The 21,426-nt window shown below is 40.4% G+C and overlaps 1 protein-coding gene across 3 annotated transcripts in view; it reads right to left on the reverse strand.

Moving 5' to 3' along the window:
• Positions 1 to 1,320: 1,320 nt before the first annotated feature.
• The window catches only part of LOC123021805 (sine oculis binding protein homolog), a 168,458-nt gene continuing 148,352 nt past the window's right edge, over positions 1,321 to 21,426 (reverse strand). For 2 of the 3 annotated variants that reach the window (XM_044426938.1, XM_044426925.1), the window contains 2 exons: positions 19,363 to 21,314; positions 1,321 to 3,229 (listed from right to left, as the gene is read on the reverse strand). In XM_044426938.1, the coding sequence (XP_044282873.1) occupies positions 19,365 to 21,314 (1,950 nt within the window). In that variant the 3' untranslated portion in view covers positions 1,321 to 3,229; positions 19,363 to 19,364. Of the gene's footprint in view, positions 3,230 to 19,306; positions 21,315 to 21,426 lie in introns of all 3 variants that reach the window. The other variant, XR_006414409.1, reaches the window with a different exon arrangement.

Here is a 21,426-nt window from a genome sequence, read left to right on the forward strand (position 1 = left end):
TTGAGTATTTAGTCCAAACAGAGGGGGTTTGTTGTTGTTGTTGTTTGTTTTTTAATCCTCTACAGATTAGGCTTATAAATCCAGATCCCTGGCCTTTTTTCAGGAATGAGGAGGGAAGCATGTAGCCTGCATGAGGGAATCAGATCACAAGGGAGTTAAAACTAGGTCATCTTAAATGAAAAAATATGGAGGAGATCCGTTGCTAGTTTTTCCTAGGCAGTGAGCCCTTCAAGATACATGCTTTTGCAAGTGTGCACATGTGCCTTCAAAACTGACAAGACACTGCTCTGAAATTAGCCAGTTTCAACTGAAATCTCCTCTTTTTGAGTTTAACATTAGAATTGGGGTCAGAAGATGAGAAAAGCCATAATGGGTGCCATCAAATGGGTGTCATTACACTAATTCAGTCACATTCTAGGCAGAACCCTAAATTGCTGACTGCAAAAAGTTGGCATTTCCCATCAACAACATTATGCTCTTTGAATGCTGGGCAGATGCACTTCTTAAGAGCGGAGACATCTGGATCCAACAGCAGCACAAGTGACCAATACTAGTGCATTTGCTCAACTCTAATTAAATATTCTGGAAAGGTTTCAAGCCTCCCCAAGTTTGATTAGGATTTCTCTGCCTGCAGGTATATTTTAAAGATCCCAACACCTTATGCAAAACATCAGAAATAAATTACTACAGCAGAAGACTAATTCCATGTGCCTCCATTACATTTGTTAGTCCATAAGAAAAAGGAATACACACAGATGAATTGTGAAAGCAATTCCTGTGAAGGTCAAATCTTAGTTTTTGATTAACTGAATATGAAAAAAGATTATAAGCAAAAATGTTCAAGATTGATGCCCAAAATAATATACGCATCGATGCAGGCAAAAATTACATAAGCGGACCCCGGCAGCTTAGTTAGAAGGTCACTAAGTGGGTAAACCAGAATTGTTACATGTACAAAAATGGAGACATATTCTGTGTGTTAAGTCTTACATCGGGGCAACAACTGCATAGTGGACTGAGTCTTCTACTTGCTTGGAGATCAGCAAATCAGAGAGAGAGAGAGAGTGAGAAGAAGAGATTCTATTCGTGGTAAATGTTTTTTCCATCTTCACTAAAATAAGTTAAAAGGTAGATGAGATTACTAAACCTTCCCCCTAAAGAGTTTTTAAGGAAGGAGATTCTCTTTAAATTCAACACTGAATTTCATTTGTACACTTTTATACATTTCTGGAAAGAAATGAAGACCTTTTGTGCACAGATGTTTGTTTGTTTGTTTGTTGGTTGGTTGGTTTGTTAAAGGAAAACAACAGCAAAGTTAAGTGCATTTTTTAACTTGGAGATTTATTTTGTTTTAATAAATCTGACACCAGTCAGGGAGAAAGAAAAACATTGTGAGCCCAGAACAACCAGAAGCCTCTTAAAAGTGCTTCCTTTTTCCCATAGAAATTTTTCTCTGCTAGGTTTTGAAATCACCCCATGGGCTCATGAGCTCCTTCCCCCACCACAAACCCTCCCTCCCTCCTTCCCTCCCCTGCCCTTTTTAATTTTTCATTTATTTTTTTAAAAAGCGAGCTTGCTCATTGGGTGTAATTTTCCAAGCCTTCACAGCCCTAATAAATAAGGAGCACCTGTAAAACAGTAGCTTGACTTAAGTGAATCTGTACAAAGGAAAATATAGAAATACAGTATGTACATAGTGCCCTCAGGGCACCCTCGCTATAAGGCTCTGCTTTGATTGGCTTGTGTTCAGACCCTGCTCCCAACTCTTTTGAAGTACATCCTTTCCAAATGGCTTCCTGTTTGCTAATTAAAATAGCCTTATAGTAAAGGTGTACCCTGGACACTGTAGTGTGAACAATTGCTTTATTCAAGTTAGTAAACAGTTACACTGGATCACAAGGTGATTTGAACATTTTTATATGATTTTTTTCCCATTCCCCGCCGCCCTTAGTATTTTGTCAGAATGGGATACTCCACATTTTTACCAAATCAGTGCCGGCATACATGCTCTAGTGTACTTTTGGACTCTTGGCTACAACTATACAAGTGCACACAAGTAAATTCTACCCTGTTATCCTCCACCCACTGACTGAGGATTGAATTGCACATTTCTTTTAACCATGACAGGAGAAAGCAAACAGTGAAACAGAATCGTGGGGGCTCTCTTCTCATTTTACCCCTGTGTTTTCATTGGCTTGGCCATACCTTTCTAATTATCATGAAAGGGCTTCGCATCTGGAGAGATTGTCTCACTGGCTTCCTGGATCACTGAAAAACCATCAGGGTTGAAATTTCATCCAAGTCTTTCATAACACCCAGCAAATATTTCCCCCAGATAGTTTTACACCTTGAGGGGATCTTTTTTTTTTTTTTCCTTTTTGGTCTTTAGTTCAACACTCTTGCTCTGTTCCCAAATGGGGCGCTATTTAGGGAAATTGAAAGAGAAAGCTGAGAGGAATAAACATTTACTGAGTTCTCTTGGCATTCAGTCTCTGAAAAACCACAGTATAAACTATTCATGCTGCTTACTTCTGTCAAATAAAAAAAATTAAAAAATTAAAAGCCATAAAAGTGTAACACTGAAAATATGGCATTAAAAGGGATAAAGGTGGCCTTTGTAAAAATAACAAGGAAAAAAGTATATTAGCCAATAAAATATTCTAATAACTCTTCATTTAAAAGTGCATCATGGGTAGGAGATAGAGATGACTCTGAAGTGTCAATACTCCAGTATAGCCCCTTCAACCCCCACCCCCCCATCAAAAACGCGAATCGGTCCAAAACCATACAATGCAAATCACAATTCTTAGTGTAGCAGCAAAACCACAGCAGTTTTTGAAAAAAAATCTATTTCATTGTCCAACCTCAATAATCTGAACCTTGAAGTCAGTGAGGGAAAAAAAGTACATACATTGGTCCATGTGGCTTTAGAAATCAGAGGAAAATCCTCCGTCGGCAAGAAACCAAAGGGTATGGGAGAAGGGGAGATGGTAGTTGGAATGCTGAGCGTGCTTCGTGGTGTCCATGATGTGCTTACAGTCTTCTGAGCCAAAGGCACCCAAAGGTTTGAGCCTTCTCTCCGTGAGAATTAATGATCGAAAGCGACTTTGCTTTCTTGACTTTTAACCAGAAGGGGTGGTGAGTGGACCAGCTGGTGTTGTTTGGTGAAGTAGTATGGTTTGCTCTGCTCCCTTTCTCCATGCAAGTTACCCTGTCAAATTGAGCATTCCTGTAAAAACAAAGACAGGCAGGTCAGGTTCTACCTTGCATCATGGTGATTCATACAGGTGGTGATATTATGTCCTGTAGGTGTTGGACAAGGCCGACATAATCAGGAAGGGGAATATTTGCAGTTTTACTGCTGATGATATGAAACTGTGAGGATGTGTGAGCAGGACTTCCAGCTTTTCTTGCCTACAAAGCTGTGGGGAAAGTAGCAGATGATGAATGGAGAACTTGCAAAGCAAGATGAGAGAGCACAAAACAATGGCTCCTTTCACTTTGAGAGATGGCGCTTGAAGTTTCTTTATCCCCAGACCTGGAAAAAAATGTTTGGGGCATAGTCTACTGATCTCTGCTTTCACATAAGACCCAGTGAAATGATTACAGGTGTTTTTGAGCTAAACAAGGCAGATAATGACCTGAAGAATCGGTATGGTCCTCCTTCTCACTGGTAGGAGGTTAAGCTGCAGAACACACATAAGTTGACTTTCCAGATTTCTAGAAATACAAACAGCTCTGAAACCAAACACTATATGACAGACTTTCCTAACCTAGTGCTATCCACATGTGTCTGACTACAACTCCTGTCATCTCCAACCTCCATGGCTATTGGCCCTTCTGGCTGGGGATGTGGGAGCTGTGATCCAATGCAGCTGAAGGCTGCTTGTTTGGGCAAGGCTGCTATATAACATTGAATTCAAGGGTAGGAGAAGGATAATAGTTATTGGTGGTATGACAGAGGCAACAAATTTCCTCTGGTGCACATAGACATTCCTGTGTCCTGTTATTATCTGTGGCCAAGCAGCTCTTAAAGATCCATTGACCACTGACAGGTGCTGTGAAATGGTGTGACCAGATACACCGTGGGATGTTTACATGCATTGGTGGTGATGCCTATTTCATACTACCTTCAACCTGTTGTGGGCAGGGGAACAAATAGTTCTCTGTCTCTAGACATCCGGTGCTTCCAGATGGAAGGCTTCTAGTGCCACCAGTCAAAAGATATTGTGCAGCTAGTCTGCCCTTTCCTTCTTAACGGGTGGTTGTGATAAGAAAAAAGAGGGAAAAAGCCATGGGAAAACATGACAAAGTCACAAGTGGAAGATGGTGTCATTGGTGCAGCTCCACCCCTAAAATTCTGTGAATGAGGAAGGATGATTATTGCATAAGAAAAGCCTTCTCTGGAAGCCCCATTAGATACTCTTTCCACTATTATGCTTCTCAGAGTTCAAGCCCCAATGTCCACCACTTCTTCTATTTTCAAGCAATTTGTTGCTATTGATGACTCTCTTTGGACTGGCGCAGAGCTACTTCTCATCCTCCAGTAAATAATCAAGCACATTTCTCAGCCAATTCAGATTTAATACCCTCCATGGTGATGGGGAGGCAGGGAATTCAGACTGCTACTGTTTCTATATGCAATCTAATGGAACAATATCACAAAGAAATAACGTAATCAGAAGAACCAACCTTAGGAAAGCTAAAGAAAGAATAATACAATTTGATGTTAGTCGCGAAGTGTCTGACCCATTGCGACCCCATGGATACAATACATAATGGTATTAATGAGGAATATCTTACATTGACTATAACCAAATGGATGTAGCCTACCCTATTAGTGCTAAAGTGAAATAGAAGGAAGAAGCACAATTTTTACACAGACCTCACAGCCTAATCTTTTGACCTATCAGAAATCAAGGTCATTGCATGGATAAGAACAACCTTGTGAGGTTGGAGGATTTCATGGGTACTTCTACAGCACACTGGGACCCCAAAACAGCCTGCACCCAGAATTACTGATGTAGATTGGAATCCTTTTAAGCATTGCTCTAGCTGTGTGGCAGCCACTGCACTGTGCCTTATGGCAGGAGAGGGGTTTTCAAAGGGGAGCCCAGAGCAAGCATCTGTAATGGCTCTGGCAGCTTAATAAAGATATCGGGAACTGATGCTGACCATGTTGCGTCTTTCACCACTTTCTAAGTGCATCTTAGGTTTTAGTTTTCTATCTTTTGTTTTATGACAAGGTATGCTAGGAGTCATCCTTGGTATTTCATTCCATCGTCAAAACATGGCCCACCTATCTTGCCAAGGATATTCTGGGTGTGATAGTTGCTGGGGTCAGGTGATTCATGAGAAGGTGTAAGAAACAGGAGGGAGAAATGCTCATGCTGTTTGCCTTGTTAAGGAGATTGCTTTCATGCATATGCATGCTGAACAGAGAACATCATGCATGTTGTTCTCTCTTGCTGTCAGAGAACATTGTAGGCTCAGCTTAGGTTGCTGGGAAGAGACAGGCAGCTTTACACCTGATGTTCAGAAGTGGCCCAGTACAGGTTTGCACCCTAAAGCTGAGAACTTCTTTACAGGAGACCTTTAACTTGCCAGTTTACTGAAGCTTTTGCTTCTGGATCCTTTGCAGGGTTACGACAGGCCCCTTCACACATGGCATTTTCCTTTAGCGGTTTCTTTCTCTGCTTTTCTAGATGTTCCATTACACAACTACCAGACAGCGCTGGGGGATGGCAGATGCTAGGGATTCAGGCTGCTATTCACAGAAAAATCAGACTTTTCTCACTAGAAGAAATAATGCTACAATGATTGCAAAGAACAGGAGAGGCCCTGGAGGTCGATGGTGTTAAGTAAAGCAAGTGCAAACTACCATGAGTGAGGAATCATGAATGCACAGTAAACCTTTCTTGTAGGAAGCCTCTATATTACCATGCCCTTTAGGCAGAAGTGGTTGTTACCTTGACATGTATGTACATGTGCTTGGGGGAAGGTTTCTTTGTCCTTACATGTAAAGGCTCCGCTTTGACAGTGCACTGACAAGGAAACAAGCTTTAACTTATTCCCTACCCCAGTGGGTATTTCTGATGGTTAGCAAAGATTGCTTAGGCTTTTGGTAAAGTGTTGATAGAGGCTTGCAGATCACTGCTCTCTATAAAGTACTGCAGTGCAGTAGTTAATCCTACCAAGCAATGAATATGAATATTGTTGCTGATGAAGCCTCAGAATACACCCAGCTCCTCTGGGATAGAAATGGGCTCAGAGCAAGCCAAGCCCATAATTTTCTTAGGGAGGCTCTGCTGAGGTCATCGACCACAAGTGTGTAGTAAGGCAAGCATGGAAGCGTGTTCAGCCCTGCTAACACTTTGGGGTTGCCTGTTATTTGCATGGTTCTTGTCTTCATAAAAGTGTTGAAACTTGTTCAAGGCTCCATGAAAGCCTTCCCTTTTGAAAAGCTGGTGATTTATCTCTCTTTCCCCACAAAATGAAATAAAGGACACCACATCACCAGAGCTGGGAGAAACATTCCATGCACAGAGTCAGGCCAGAAACTTATTTTGGGAGAAACAACAAGCTGGGAGTCATGGAGAAAGTCAGTGTGTGGTTTAACTCAAAAGAGTTCTTACTTAATCCCAAATGCTACAAATATGCATTGTCTGTCTAGTCCCTTTGTTGATATTCCTAAGGTTAGGAATAGCCTTTCCTATTCTTCTTCCCCTGCTCCCTTCCTTTTCTCATGTGGTGGTTGTACAGAAGAAAACATGCATGAGCACTGAGATATTGATTTGTTGTAATTAAACAACAGAAGACCCGATGGCTATTGAAACACTTTCTGTTAGCTTCATGCTCCAAAGAGGATTTTCGCAGATAATTGGAGTTATTTTGTAGCTGTTCAAGTAACCTTGCAGCCTGGTGTCTGAAGGTTAGCTTGAGCAAGGGCAAATGCAGCCCAATGTCCTAACTCATTTTTAAATGGCAAGGAACATTAATGCTGAGGGCTTTGGGGCTTCAAGTGGTTGATAAGGTTCTTTGGAAAGGAGTTGTATTTGTGTGCATTTTACAAATCAGCCCTATTCTCCCAGGAAACAAAACTAAACATAGCATTCCACCTTTTCTGATTTGACTATACATCAATGGTGTTTCTCCCATACCTTCAACGGTATTTCTATATTTTCGGTGAAGGCAATTGGAGACTCTAATCTCTGAGACGGCTGGTTATGAACGAAGCTTTAACTTACAGCAAACAACTACTGCAGTACCAAGACCATAATGAGCACATTTTCAGAGACAACCATTCACTAGGCAGTTTTGAGCAGATATTATGAAATGTGACAGCTTAGAAGCAGGGCCAAGGGAAAGACAGGCAATTATCTTTAGACAATGTACAGTGCCAGACCCGTCTCTTCACTTGTTTCTTTTCCACATATGATAGGGATCAAAGGCAGATAGCATGGAGAATCTGTTGGGCTAGCTCTATTGCTCTGCAGATTCTTTGGTGGAAAAGCTGAGTTAACCATGAAGGTGGCACTGAAGCTGCTCAGATGTTGTGCACGGCAGCTTTAGCATGCATGTAGCATGACATGGAATCTGTATCTGAATTTTATATACCAAAAGGGCTTAACAACGATGTGCTGTCCTCAGTATTATCAAGTCCCATTCTTCTCCTGCTTGATGTAGGACTAGCACTGGATACATCCCTTTGTTGGAACTGCCATGACTGCACTGAGCACCTTCTCTATGTGTTTCAATATTTCTGTGGGAAAGCAATCTAGCCTTTGGGTCACAGACTTTAAAATGGAAGCTCTAGTGCTTCAGACAAAATGTAGAGTAATCTAAAGCACCATGGCATGCAAGAGATCATAATGACAGCAAGTATTACATTTAACCACATAGTCTCCCCAGAAATAGCTTGAAATTACTCTAAATATAGGGTGAATATACTAATAGGTTGTTGAGATGCAGAACTTTGCAAAGAAATCCAAACCCGATCGTTTGCTTCATTCTATACTACCCAAGTTCTTCAATGTGTGCATTTCCAAAGGGAATGATTATGTTACACAGTTTGAGTTTTCAAAACAAGGAGTGGAAGTTGAAATTTAATTGGGGGTGGGGATTGAGCATAGGGAAGGATTTTTATTTTGTTTTACAAATTCAGTTTGATCTCTTTGTCTCTAGATAATTTGTTATTGTAGGTTGGCTTAAATTTAAGAAACATTTTAGAAACACTTGAAAAACTAAGCCAGCTGCGGGGTGGATATTATTACAAATTGAGACATATGTTAAACAGGAATATCGTTCTTTCAAATACCAAAAAGAGGTCTAGGGAAATAAACCCATGGATACAAGACAAAGAAAGGGGATCTAATCCAGAGTATTCTTATGCACTGGCAGTTAACCAGGCTGATCCTCACTGACTTAAATAAACATCAAGCTAGGATATCAAATGCAGATGCTTTGCCAGGCTTGTAAAGTTTTCATATTTACCTTTTTCATTCCTTTCCTGGTGCAACAAATACACTTCCAGCCACAAACACCTTTCACATAGGGGCAACAGTTCACACATGGTACCTGATGGACAATGCACAGCAGAATTGAACAATAAGGCTCAAGTCTGGTACAAAAACTTGTTTAAGGCTCTGCTCAGATGGTGGCCTAAGGACAAATCATGAGATAAAAGATTGTCTGGCTAATGTACTTAAAGTACAGATTGTCTAATCTATTCCCAGCTTTCCATTTTGAACAATATTGATGCTACTTCACTTTTATTTTTCCCTAATACACATGGGGAATTTAAAATGTATTCTGCACTATGGCCATCTCTTTCAAAATTGTCAAAAACTTTCAAAGAAGTTTGCTGGGCTTTATACGAAATTGAGGAGAGGAGAGGAGGGGAGGGGAGGATCCATTATACCGAGTTGCATAACTAGTGCTAGCCCAGGAAATCTTGACTGCGTATTTATTCCATATGAACACAGCCCAGAGCCTAATTCTAGATGTGAAAGCAGAGAAATGAAGCTGTGCTTATCAGATTAGATCTGGACAACTGCCATGGGATGCATCAGTAGCCAATAATTTTAAAAAATGGGTTGGGCAAACACATGGGAAGTAAGGTGAGCCAGCACAGAGTAATGGCTAATGGTGCTTAGTTTTTGGGAGCTCATATCCAGATTTCTTCCCTGCCATGAAACCCAGCCAGATGGCAAACAGCTTTTCAACTAACTGACCTCATAGGATTAGAATCACAGAGCACATATGACAACTCTTAATGGATTGCCTTAGGATGGAGCTAAGGAGGGATATTTTGAGAAAACATCAAGTTCTCCATAGTACCCTCAAGCTACTGAAAGCATTTGCAAGAGATGCTGTAGACAGAAGATATCTAATCCTTTTCTTCCCTAATTCTCTCCAGAAAGTGCCACCCCTTTGTGTTTTAATCTCCACCCCAAAGCCAGATCCAAAGTCACATGAGCAAAGAATTTTGGAGTATTTCCAAGAACAGGAAAGTAAATGACCAGTTATATTACCCCATTCTCATTCCATTAATTATACCTTGTAGTTGCCCTTACTTTGACAAAGCATGGAGTTGAAAGACTTTGCAACTGCTATGATAAAGAATCATTTGGCACTAATTTTATCTTATTAGTGACCTAGTTTGCATTTCCTTCCTTTATTAATATTGATAAGGAGTCTGTATAGTTCTACTTTAATGAATTATATTATTATATTGAAAGAGCTTCTTTCCCGTTTGTCTTCACCTATGTGTTAGTATGCACTACACTGCAGATTACCTATTTCAGAGTAAGTTTGAATATGTTTTCCAATGGCAGACAATAGATGTGGAGCCTCATAGTCAGACTGTGTGACTTCCATGCATTACCTCCAGCTCACTGCTCAACTCTCTTATGGTTACTGCAAAATTGGAATCTAATGGCACTTCCTGCAAAGTCTAAGGAGCAAAGTAAAAACTACAACCAAATGTATGTAAGCAAAGCCTAAGAGTTATTTTAAAATGAAAAACAGCCTCAAAAGGCTGTAATTTTGACTGGAAGAGTTAGTGTGGGAAGCAACTGCTCTTCCCTGCCTCTTTACAGGCAGAGGTACAGGTACAAATTTATTCCTGTATATGTTGTATCTGAAGCGTTACAAGAACCAAAGCAGTGCTTTTTACTTCAAAAATGGCCAAGGGATTTAGTACCCCTTCCCAGCCATTGCTCTGCTCCAAATTGCAGCCTCCAGAGGCTACTTTTTATATGAAAAAACCAAGCCAAATCACGGCAGCACTACTGGGGCTTTCAGGTATAAGATACAGCTTGCATCTCAGTCCAGATAACCCCAGCCCGTTTAAGTGTTTGGTAACCTATCCTACTCACGATCATGGATCGGAAGAGAAGAGAGAAGTAAGTTCTAAATACTAGTACCCTGGTTTGTGTGACAGCTGCTAACTAAGATGGTTTGTTCATATATCCTTTTGACAAAGGGCCATAAAACATTAGGGACAGTATCCAATGCTGCCCAGCAGCAAGCAAGACCTGCTGCTAGTTCAACAGTTCTTAAAGCTACTGGAAACAAGCAGATATGCTCATCTCCAGGATGATTGACAGCAGAGCTCACAGAAGGGAGCACTGCTAACATATCCTGACCTGGAAACAAACGTTTCTGCTAGTTTCCAAGGTTGCTGTAGAAGCACCCAATGTCCACTGTACAGAAGTTCCCAGGGGCACAGGAGCATGAGCAGAAATGCAACTGCAGCATGGCTTGTCATCGATTGCTTGTGAAAGGACCAATATTCAGGTTGCTTAAAGCCTTGGATGTGACACTTGAAAGCCGCTCACAAGGTAGGATTTGGGCTTCAACCATTCGCCTTTTGTGTGCCTCAACAATTGATACCTAGCAGCCAGCAATATTGGATATAGTGGAAAACAAATTGCTTCGTTTCTATTTCAAGTTCCTTGAGATCAGAAATTAAGAACTTAAACACCTGGATGAGAACCTATATAGTGTCTCTGCCTCTGCGTGCACCAAGCTGGGAGAAGAGAAGGAACAGGCCTCTGTTAACCCTGTGGGCATCCCACCAGGCCCAGATGCTGAACTCTCATGCCTTTGTTTCATTCTGCCTTTAAAATGGTAACCGGCATTGGAAGGGGGTCACCTTGCAGGATTCTTCGCATGATGCAGTTGGCTATTCTCTGGAAATGTTTTACGTTAAAGAAACAATGCCAAGATGAAGACCTTGTATAAATGTACAATATGATGGTGCCTGAGGGGTTAATCATGCTGTCATCAGGTGCATACATAGCAGTCCTGGGAAAATGGCAAAAGGCCCTGCAAATGCCAGCTCTCAGCCTCTTACCATTTAATTGTGTGTGTATCTACTACATTCAAGACTTAGGTTTTTTGCACCAGTTATCAGCCAAGGTCCAACAAGTATGTTTTGGGTGGCATATCAAAAAGCTGACATGCACAAGACAGGTTGGGCACAAGTTGTTAGCCAGCATGTAAGTTTCTAGTCCAGTGTTTAATCATGTGTGGCATTTAATTTTCTATCAGGGTACTGGGAAGGGAGAAACTAAATGGTGTGTACAGGTTTTAATTTTGTCCACCTTAGCAACTCCTTTCCTGGTAGAGTTAAAATAGAGTAGTGATACATAAGGCAATTCAATTAATTTTGGAAAGCACAATTAAATGCAGCAAACTATTCCTTTTCCAATGACACATCCTTATCTCTCACTGTGAAGCTGGAACATGCAGAATCTTCATGGGTTGCCTGAATTATGTCAAGCTGCATCAGCTTGACAGTTTACACTCTGATGGCCAAACTTCTAACTCCAAGGGGGAGCAGGCTGTTAATTAGTATTTCCAGTAATCAGGCATCAAGTGAATGGTGCATTTAGAAGCCAATTCTTTTGGCTTCAATTTTCTCTACAATTCTATCTGCATCTTTGAAATGCTACAATGGACATTCCTATGCCATTTTCCCTATTAATGTGCTATGAAATAAATAAAATCATATTTTTAAAAATCAACCAGGAATATCTCCCATGCATTGGTCTTTCTTTTAAAGAAAATCACCCCAAATGCTGTATTTTGGTTTTAGAATTTTAGATTCTTAAGTCTCAGCTTCTAACCACGTCCACATACCTATGATTTTAAAATCTATGGAAATCCAACTCATAATCAAGAAAAAGTTGCTGCACAAGAGGTGTGTTAAGGTAATGGCATCAAAGAGGCTATTTTATTTAATGACTGAAGCAACTACAAAACCTGTAAGGATGGCTGTGCTGGGTGAACCACTATTATGTTCTGCAAGCTAGTACTATGCTGTGAAACTTAAGCTGCAGGAAAACCAGTAGCAATAGAGAGCCTCAGCTGTGGGACGGAATAGAAATTAAATACACAATAATATATTAAATCAAATAAATCAGTTATGCAATGCACCCAAAATACTGAATTGCGGCTAGGCACACATTTCCAAGAAGTGCACACACAAAGCTCCCTTAATTGGAGGAACTGGCCCGCACCCACACCCACACCCACATACATTGCGCATGGTTCCTCAGGGCTGCCATGCATTTGGTAGAGCAAGCAAATAAACCATTCTCCCAAGCAGGCCATAGGCAAGACAAAACAATTCTTGCTTCTGTGCCCTTACTCCTGCAGGGAAAGGTAGCTCACTAAGAGAGTTTTGCTGAAGACCCCCAAAACCTTGGATTTTGCTATGGACCAAGGAAATTGGAGTGAATGGGGAAGTACACAAAGGCACATATTGTGTATTCAATAGCACACAGAGATCACTGAATTAGTGATGTTGGACATTTGTATTTTTTACTTGCATTGGAACCCTGCAACCACCACTGTAGTATCCTGTCATTGGACAGCATTTGATTTCAATCTGTACCTGCAAAATGTCAATAAAGGGCTCAGTCTGTACATAACAGGTCTTAGGGTTGTAGTCTATAAAAACACATTCTCTTTTCCTGCAAATGTAAGAATTGTCACTTGACTTTTTATTCCTAGAACTATTGAAGTTGACACAGACTCTAAACTCCACATGAACTTTAGTGGGGATAGACAATCTGCACCGGCTTATTTTCTTTAGGAAAGCTGCGCGTTGAGGAGGTGGATGGACAATTCCAGGAAATACATGATACTGGAAAATTAAGTTCTAGACACTACCAGCAAAATTAAACACTTGGTTGCAGGGAATCATAGGGAATAAAAATGAATGCTAGAAGATCAAACCTTTTCATTCTGGGAATGATTTAAAAATTCATACCCATGAACCCAACATTTTCTGTATCTCTTTTTTCCGCAAGCTATGAACAAACATTAACTAGCTAACTGATGTCACAGAATTTCCATTCAAGAAGCAACGAACTCTTGTTTTAGGTAATGAAAAATTTGCACCAAATTTTAAAAATTTTTATGGTGGAAGGTCTGTAAAACCATAATATAAATATACGATATATGTTCATTGTGATTTCTTCAGTGTTGCTTTTTAACATAAATATATTGTGTGGGCGTGTGTGCTAGAAAGAAATACTTCATGAAGCATTTTGTATCATTTGTAATTTTCTAAAGGCAATTTCTCCCGTTCCATTGCCAATTGTTCCCTGAATGATTTTATAACAAAAATTACCTGAAGAAGTAAAGTTAAAAACATTAGCAAAGAAAACCCTTAAACCATCCTAGGGATCTAAAAATATGTTCTTTACCTAAACATGCATACATCATAATAAACAGGAAACAGGAACATGACCTGACAGGACACAGATACTGTAGGATGAGGAATGTCATGGATGGTTAATGCAATTAAATGATGGATTATCCTGACACAAAATAGCAGGGAACCAAAACACTGACTTACATAAATGCTATAGCACCTTTTAATATAGAAACTGTAGAAGAACACCAAGGTTTAAATAATCTTTCAATGTGCAAGTCAACATTAAATAGTAGTAGTAGTAGTTGTTGTTAAGATACTATTCTGAGAGGCTACTCTGAAATTAACATAGGAATAGATTCTGATGTTAGTGAGTCAAAATCAAGCAGATTTCCCCTTAGATGTATGATTAGTATATGGGTAATGGATAAGTATTAGCATTAGATGTGGGGAAATAAAGCTTAATATTATTGATATTCATCTTAAAAATTTGGAATAATTCTAGCCAAGTACCTATAATGCAAACCTTTCCTGCCAACCCATAAATCACCCTGCACTTGCTGCTCAGCCCCAATTATCAATTGTAAATGTATGGGTCATGTATATAGCTACATGTGCCTATCAATTAACATTGTACACATTGCAAGAATCCTAAAATTATACTTATGGTGGCAGCAATGTCATGGGAAGACATCATACACACTTTAGCATTTACACACAAGCAGTGGGGCTCTGAATCAGTCATGGGAACAGTTTTTGATCAGGGCTGAGATATGTATCTTCATGTAGACCTCCTATGGCCCAAAGATGCTCAAATGTTTCAATTTTCTAAAGTTAATTCTCTTATATAATGCTCACTATATACCATCTATTAGAACCACAAAATAGTTATATATTTTATGCATTTTCCAGGCTATTTGAGTAAATATAGTGATTCAATATGTTAGTTATGTTTCTACATACATGCTGAACTGAACCACTATAATTATTCAAACAAGCAAAATATGGCTACAGTTTTACTGATATAAACACATGTTTTAAAACAGTGATTCTTTTGTTGTATTGTGGATCATTATTTGGTTTGCTTGAATGTTGTTTTCATTACCCTATATTTGCATATCCTACGGCTGGCAGATGGAAGGCTGCTTGAAATGTTCCTGAATTAAATTCCTGAATCCATTTCTTTCTCTACTCCTGTACTTTGAATTTTACTCCAAAGAATCAATGCACAAGAAAAAGCTGTAATGGGTAGACCCTGCTAGCTGGTCTATGCTCCATATCCTTTAAGATCAGTTCAAACATTATAGCCTTTACACTACCACAGAGGTCAGCTTTGACTATACTGAAGGTTGAGCATTGTCACTGACATGGAGAATGCCTCTATGAATGCAAGTAATCCTGGCTGCTAGAAGTGGCCTTCATTCCTTTCTGTTCTTTTGATGGCTACAGAGTACTTCAGTGGGTGCTGAACTAGAGGGTAGAGGATTGTCATTAAATATATGTGAATATATTTGCAGAAATAAGCAAAACTGTCCAGTTTACACTTACGGCCATCCTTAAAATGTTGCCCCATGGAATACCCCACAGCAGTCATTTCCTGTTACAGAATAATGAGATGTTGTCAGATGCCACGATGGCTTCCTGTTTTCCTTAATTTCTAGGTTTTTCATATAAAATTCTATGTGGTACATCTATATGCAATAAAAGCATTGCCAGGAGGGTATAAAATATGATTTGTTCAAGGTTAAGGGGTACTTATAAATTGCATTAAATTTTGGCTCCTTATCAAACCTCATCCAGTAAATCATTAATATTTGATTTCTGAACAGGCTTCCCACCCACTTATTTTTAAGGAGGCAGTGTTAGGTTTTCTCCACACATGAATCTCAAGAAAATGCAACAACATCTGTTCACAAGATGAAAGGAAAAATAATAGAGTAGTAATATTTTAAATTGATTTCTTTTTTTAAAAAAAATGAGATCACTTAGGCTACAACTCTATACAAACTTACCTGGGAGTAAGTCCCCTTGAACTCAACAGAACTTACTTCTGAGTAGACATGTACAGAATTATATTGTGAGTTAGAAAACACAGAATAGATAGTAAAGCTTATTTCTGGTTGATATAGCATGTTCTAGTTCATTTCAATAGTTGTCTGGGGTCTCATTTTTGGTGCAAAGATGGATTGTAATTTTAATAATAAAACTATTATTCAATAAATTGGTAATTTCATCGTATTAACTAAACTCAAGTATTCAGTCACTTCAACAATTGACTAAATTTGTATTTGTTTCAGTTGAAAAATCTGCAAAGAGACTTTGAAAAATCTGCCTTTTCACAGGATTGGTTCACATGTTCTTTTGATAATGTTAGAATGTTTAAATTGCACTGAAATCCCTGGAGCTTTGGAGGGCTTCCTGTGAGATTGTCTGTATCAGAAAAAAGAACAAGGAGCCTCATGGCACCCTTAACACTGCTAATCCATTTGCTTTGGCCTAGGCGAACATGGGCTGGAGGTCATGTTATCAAGGTGAAGTGGACTTCAGTCCGTGAAAGCCAAATAGTCTCCCATTAATTATGAATGTATTATCAATGTTGCCTTATCAACTAAAAAGCCATCATGGTGGTAGTGACACAAGACTCTTCGTTGTTCTTGTTGTCAGGACTACAGCCACCATTTTTAACTACATCACAAGTTAGCAACCCTGCATAAATAAATAAAATATCATAAGGAGTTCAGCAAAGAAGCTGTTGCTCCGTTGCCATCTTGGCTCTGTCCCTCCAGCAAACCTATAAGTTTGAGAGTCTTACCATGTAACCACTAACATATCCTGACGCAGTTCCCAACTTTTTAAAAAAATCTAAATTATATTCTCCTGTGAAGGGAGCTTTTGCCTCTGGTAGGCTAAACTGTTAGAATGCCTCAAAAAGTCTGCTTCTTGGGGAATTAATCACTTTGCAGTTCAGCTATTGTGTGGGAGAAGGTAGATGAAAGTTTGGATGGAAGACTAAGGATGACTATGAAGAGGTTAAGCCCGTGCTCCCACTGATCTTAAAGAAAGGCTAAGTGAGGAAGAAGATTGCTTGGGGAAAGGGGCACAGGAGATGGAAAGCTGATGTGTTGACCGATCAGAGAGGAGGCTCCTAAAAATTTCACAGTGATGAAGAGGATGAGGTGGAGCTCTATGCTACAAATGCTAGGGATGCTGGTTGAGGGACAGTCAATAATGGAAAGGGACCAAGTAGGCAGCAGGCTGCAGGCACCTGCAAAAGCACAGGTGTGGCTGACACATGAAGGAAAGGCCAGAATAAGGTTTTGCACAGAGGGCCTAGAGCCAGGAAGGATATGTGCTGTTGGCAAGAGGTAGGTTACTAGGCAAGTCAGGAAGCCAAAGGCACACACTATTGCAAAGCTTGGAGTCTAGACCAGACAGGGGATTTCTGCTGGCTGCAGATTTTTCTTTCGCCACAGCATTGTGACCTGGCAACTATGGAGGCAATGAAGGCCAAGAAGCAGGTGGCAGTGGATGTCACATATTGATTTGAATTAATCAGACTATTTTTGGCTTTAGGCTTCTAGATGGGTTAGCTACTATTTCTGTACAGCCTGGAGGAGCCACCAGTTTATTTTAAAAAAAAACTAAACTAAATAAAGAAAATAAACTTCAGAGAAAGGGATATTATTGTAAGCTGCACAGAGAGCTCAGGTATGGGTTACTGTAGAAGCTTACAAATTAAAGTAATAAATAAATATCTCCTACTACCACAGTCCCACCCTAATTAAGTCCATCCTCACAGTGGCTGCCTTTTAAAAAACAGAAGATCTGATTATAGTTCACTAGCAACTCTTCTAATTTGGACCTCAGTGAGAACAGCTTTGCTGTGAAGAATAATGCATTGTGGAGAGGGAGAAGGAGAAGGAGAAGACAACATTATTGGAGCGATGGACATTTCTAGGCCTTCTGGACAATCATAAACAACAGTCTTAAAGACAGAAAAATATCCAGGCATAAGCCTTTGTGAATCCAGTGTCTAACAAAAGTTTAAGCCAGTATAAATGCATTCATCTTGAAGGTGCCACAATTCTCTTTGCTGTTTTTGCTGTAATAGACTAATACAGATTGCCCCTCTGGAACTCATAAACAAGAGTGGTTAAGACCAGACAAATACAGGACAATGTATGCTCACTGAGTGTGCACAGATCTGTGATTTCCGTAATTACATATACTCATCTGTTTGCTTCAGTGAGTGAAACAGGGAGGTTATCTTTTCTGTATATTATTTTCTCTGTTTACTGTTAGTTAAAAGTCCAATTAAATGCATTATTTTAAAAATTAAAAAAGGCAAGGGCACGGGTGGCAGCTGAGTCATGCTCTCACTTATTACATCAAAACGATTCCCTTTAAGAGCCCCTGTCACTTCAGCAGCCACACTTGAGCCATACTCAGCATATCATAACAAAAGCAGTTCTGTAGGAAGCACTGCATTTTCTGAAAAAAAGAAAAAACAAATTTTAACGCTTCTAGTGCTTGAAAATTGTTATCTATGTAACAGAGATGCAGTGCTGTAGGAATGATGTAGATTGTTTGCAACCAATTTGCAATTGTCTACCTGATTGTGTGGAAAGGCCATTAAAATAAGTGTGAATACATATATATGTGGGGAAGGGGGCTTACTATGCATTATGATTTTTATTTTGTTTTATTTTCCAAAGTGACTATCTAGAATTACCAGAATACTCCAGACATCTGCTTGGCAAACACAGAGAAACAATTTCTTTTAAATGCAGAACATTAATTTGTTCTAAATTCAAATTGTACATCTGGCATATTAAGCATTCCTTTAGAATATGTATTACACCACTAATACAAAGGTGTAGAAGCTGGTTATTTGTTTGATAACCCTGTTTCAAAAATAAGGCTCAGCTGTTGTTGATTTTTTAATGGTTACTGTTTGTATGCTGGTGTGCTCTAGCCAAAGAACATTAAAAATACATTTGACATCAGTACAATAATGTCCAAGGAGGTTTTTAAAAGGCAGAGGATATGGAGAAATGTGGCAGAGATGTGATCCAAGTGTACTGAGATGCAACAGCAAGAACCAAAATAGTAAGCAACATATGAATTTGTATATCTGATTCAACAAAACCCATGGAAGTGTTTTTTAATGAAATTTAAGTTAGGCTACCTTAAAACATTTTGGTTTTCAGCAGGGGGAATATGAACATCAAAAAAGCATGCTTTTGGGCCCTCAGTTAATTAGAAGCGGTAGAATTACTCCACGGAGACTTTTCCTAAAGGTGGGTTGTGCTCATTAAACCCAAAAGTCCTAAATCACTATTACCCAGAGGGCTTAGCTGTACACATCAGGTCAGTTTCCTGGGCTCAAAAACTGTTCTAAGATCCACTAGTCAGGATATAAACCACAACACAGTTTTCCCTGCCAGAGTTCCAAATAATATTTCATGAACATTAAGGGAATATACACTGCTGATGGATGTAAAACAGACAGATACAAAGATGCCACAGGACAAAGACAAAACATAAAAATGACTTTTTTTCTTTTGGGAAATTCATAAACCAGAATCTTTGTTCCTGTTTCACAAATGGCCACCTCCATTTGTCTTTTACTCCTACCTGAAAACACTGATATTCACTCTGCTCACACAGAAGACTGTAGTGATTACACAAACCTTTACTTATTCTGATTTCGAATTCGGAGACACCTCCTTTTCAGTGGTGGCTCCAGATCTTCTGGCCCTGTGCTGAGAATTGGTGTTGAGATAATGCATGGTGAAATAGCAGTCTTTTCCGCTGGTTTTGGCACAGGCTGGATGACACAGCCTGTTTTGGGTAGCATCCGCAAAGCATATGCATGGTCCTCATCTGCAGGATTGTTAAGGTTGGGATCTTGCTTGTCTCCCCCAAAGAGGGGTTCTTCCCCAGTCTTCTTACCAGACTCTGCTTCCCGGCGGCAGTTTGACGTACAGTTGTTTTCCTTAACAGACTCCAGCTCACTCACTGGCAGTTCCTCCAGAGGCTGCGACTTCTTCTGCTCTTGGGGCTGCTCTGAGTTCTTAGAAACCTCTGGGGCCTTCGTGCCATTCACAATGACGTTGCAAACTGCACCTGCACTATTCTCTGGCGTGCCAGAGGCCAGTGTGATAGGACCACAGTGAGCTGGGTCACTACAAGGTAACGTCTTTGTTTCAGTGGAGCTGCAATTGTTCCTGCAGTCACTGCAGTTCCTTTTATCTGCACTACCAAAAGTCAGGTTTACAACACTGCTAGCTTCATGTTCAACTTTGACTTGAGCATGTAAAGCCCTGTGGATAACATTGTGTAGTCTAGACCTGTGACTTACAGTTAAGTCTATCACACCATCCTGTGGTCCCTGTAGTGCTGTAGGAAAACCAAATTTGTTGTTTACCGGACTACTAGGTCTCACAGTCAAATCAACAACTTCATTTTTACTGTGCTCCTGATGCACTGGCATTTGATTTAACGACTGGCCTGAGCAGCTTGGTGTTGAGTCAGAAGACTTGGAAGGCCCTTGTTTCGGATCTCTGGGGGACACAGAGTTATTTGTTGGCTTTGCCCCAGTCGCATCGCTAGATGTACTTGGAATGAAACTCTCCCCATTGCTGGAGAAGCCATTTGGGGGTTTGGAATCATTGATGTGTGGAATGGGGATTGGAATGGGGATAGGAACTGGAAGAGGGACAATGACAGGATATGGCACTAACAGGGTTGGGGGTGGCACCAGGGGGGCAAGAGATGGCAAGCCAAAGTTCATCATCTGTGGCATGGGCACAGGACCATTTGGCATCATGCTTACTGGGGGAAAAGGAAGGCTGGGCAAAGGGACTCCCGGAGGCGGAGGGGGTAGTAAACCTGGGGGATTTCCAGGCATAGTTGGGGTTGTTGGAGGGTGAATATGGGGGGACAGCATTGGCCTGTGCATAGGACTGGAGGTGGGGCCCATATTTCTTGGGCCACCTGGTGGTGGACCAATTCCAGGAATCATTGGATTGGACAGAGGGCTATTTGGATTTGAGGCATGATGAGGTGGCCCTCGAATAAATGGGGGACGGATTTGCTGCAGGATTTGCTGTTCCATGAATATGGGCAAGGGGACAGGCCCACGGTTTGTCATCACCATGGGAGGACTTCGAGGTGGGACACCAATTGGAGGCACAATGCTAGCAGGTGGCTGGATGGAAACCGGTGGCATATTTGGATTCTCATTGATGGGAATAGGTTTGGGAACAGGCGTTGGGATTTTAGTGACAGAGCAGTTGGCAGTTTCAGGCGGAGAGGCAGTGGTAGATGCGGATGGTCCAGGACCTTGAATTTGGCCAGCTGCAGACACTGGGGATGGGGCCTTTCTCCGAGCATCTGCTAGCGGTATATTCCAAGAATCTGGAGTCAGCAGCTGCACCCCAGTGCCTTCTGCTTTATTTTCGACTGGAGGATGTAATGTGCTGCAGAGTCCAGCTGGAAGATTGGCCTGTGTCTCTTTGTAGAAAATGTCCATTTTGTACTGATTGAGACATTTTGCACTGCAGAACTGAAGCCTTCTTTCCCCGTCCCCAAAATCCAGATACTCTTTTGTGTGTCTTATGTGCTTACACCAGTCACATACCTACAACACAGTAACAAAATCAAAACAGGTAAGAAAAATGTGATTTCCTTTTTTATATTGTCATTTGCATTAAAATATATATTCTTTTAACTTTCCATTATGGCTTTCCAAA

Source organism: Varanus komodoensis, unplaced genomic scaffold (genome assembly GCF_004798865.1).
Source record: "Varanus komodoensis strain SLA01 unplaced genomic scaffold, ASM479886v1 scaffold1, whole genome shotgun sequence".
Taxonomy (NCBI): Eukaryota; Metazoa; Chordata; class Lepidosauria; order Squamata; family Varanidae; genus Varanus; species Varanus komodoensis.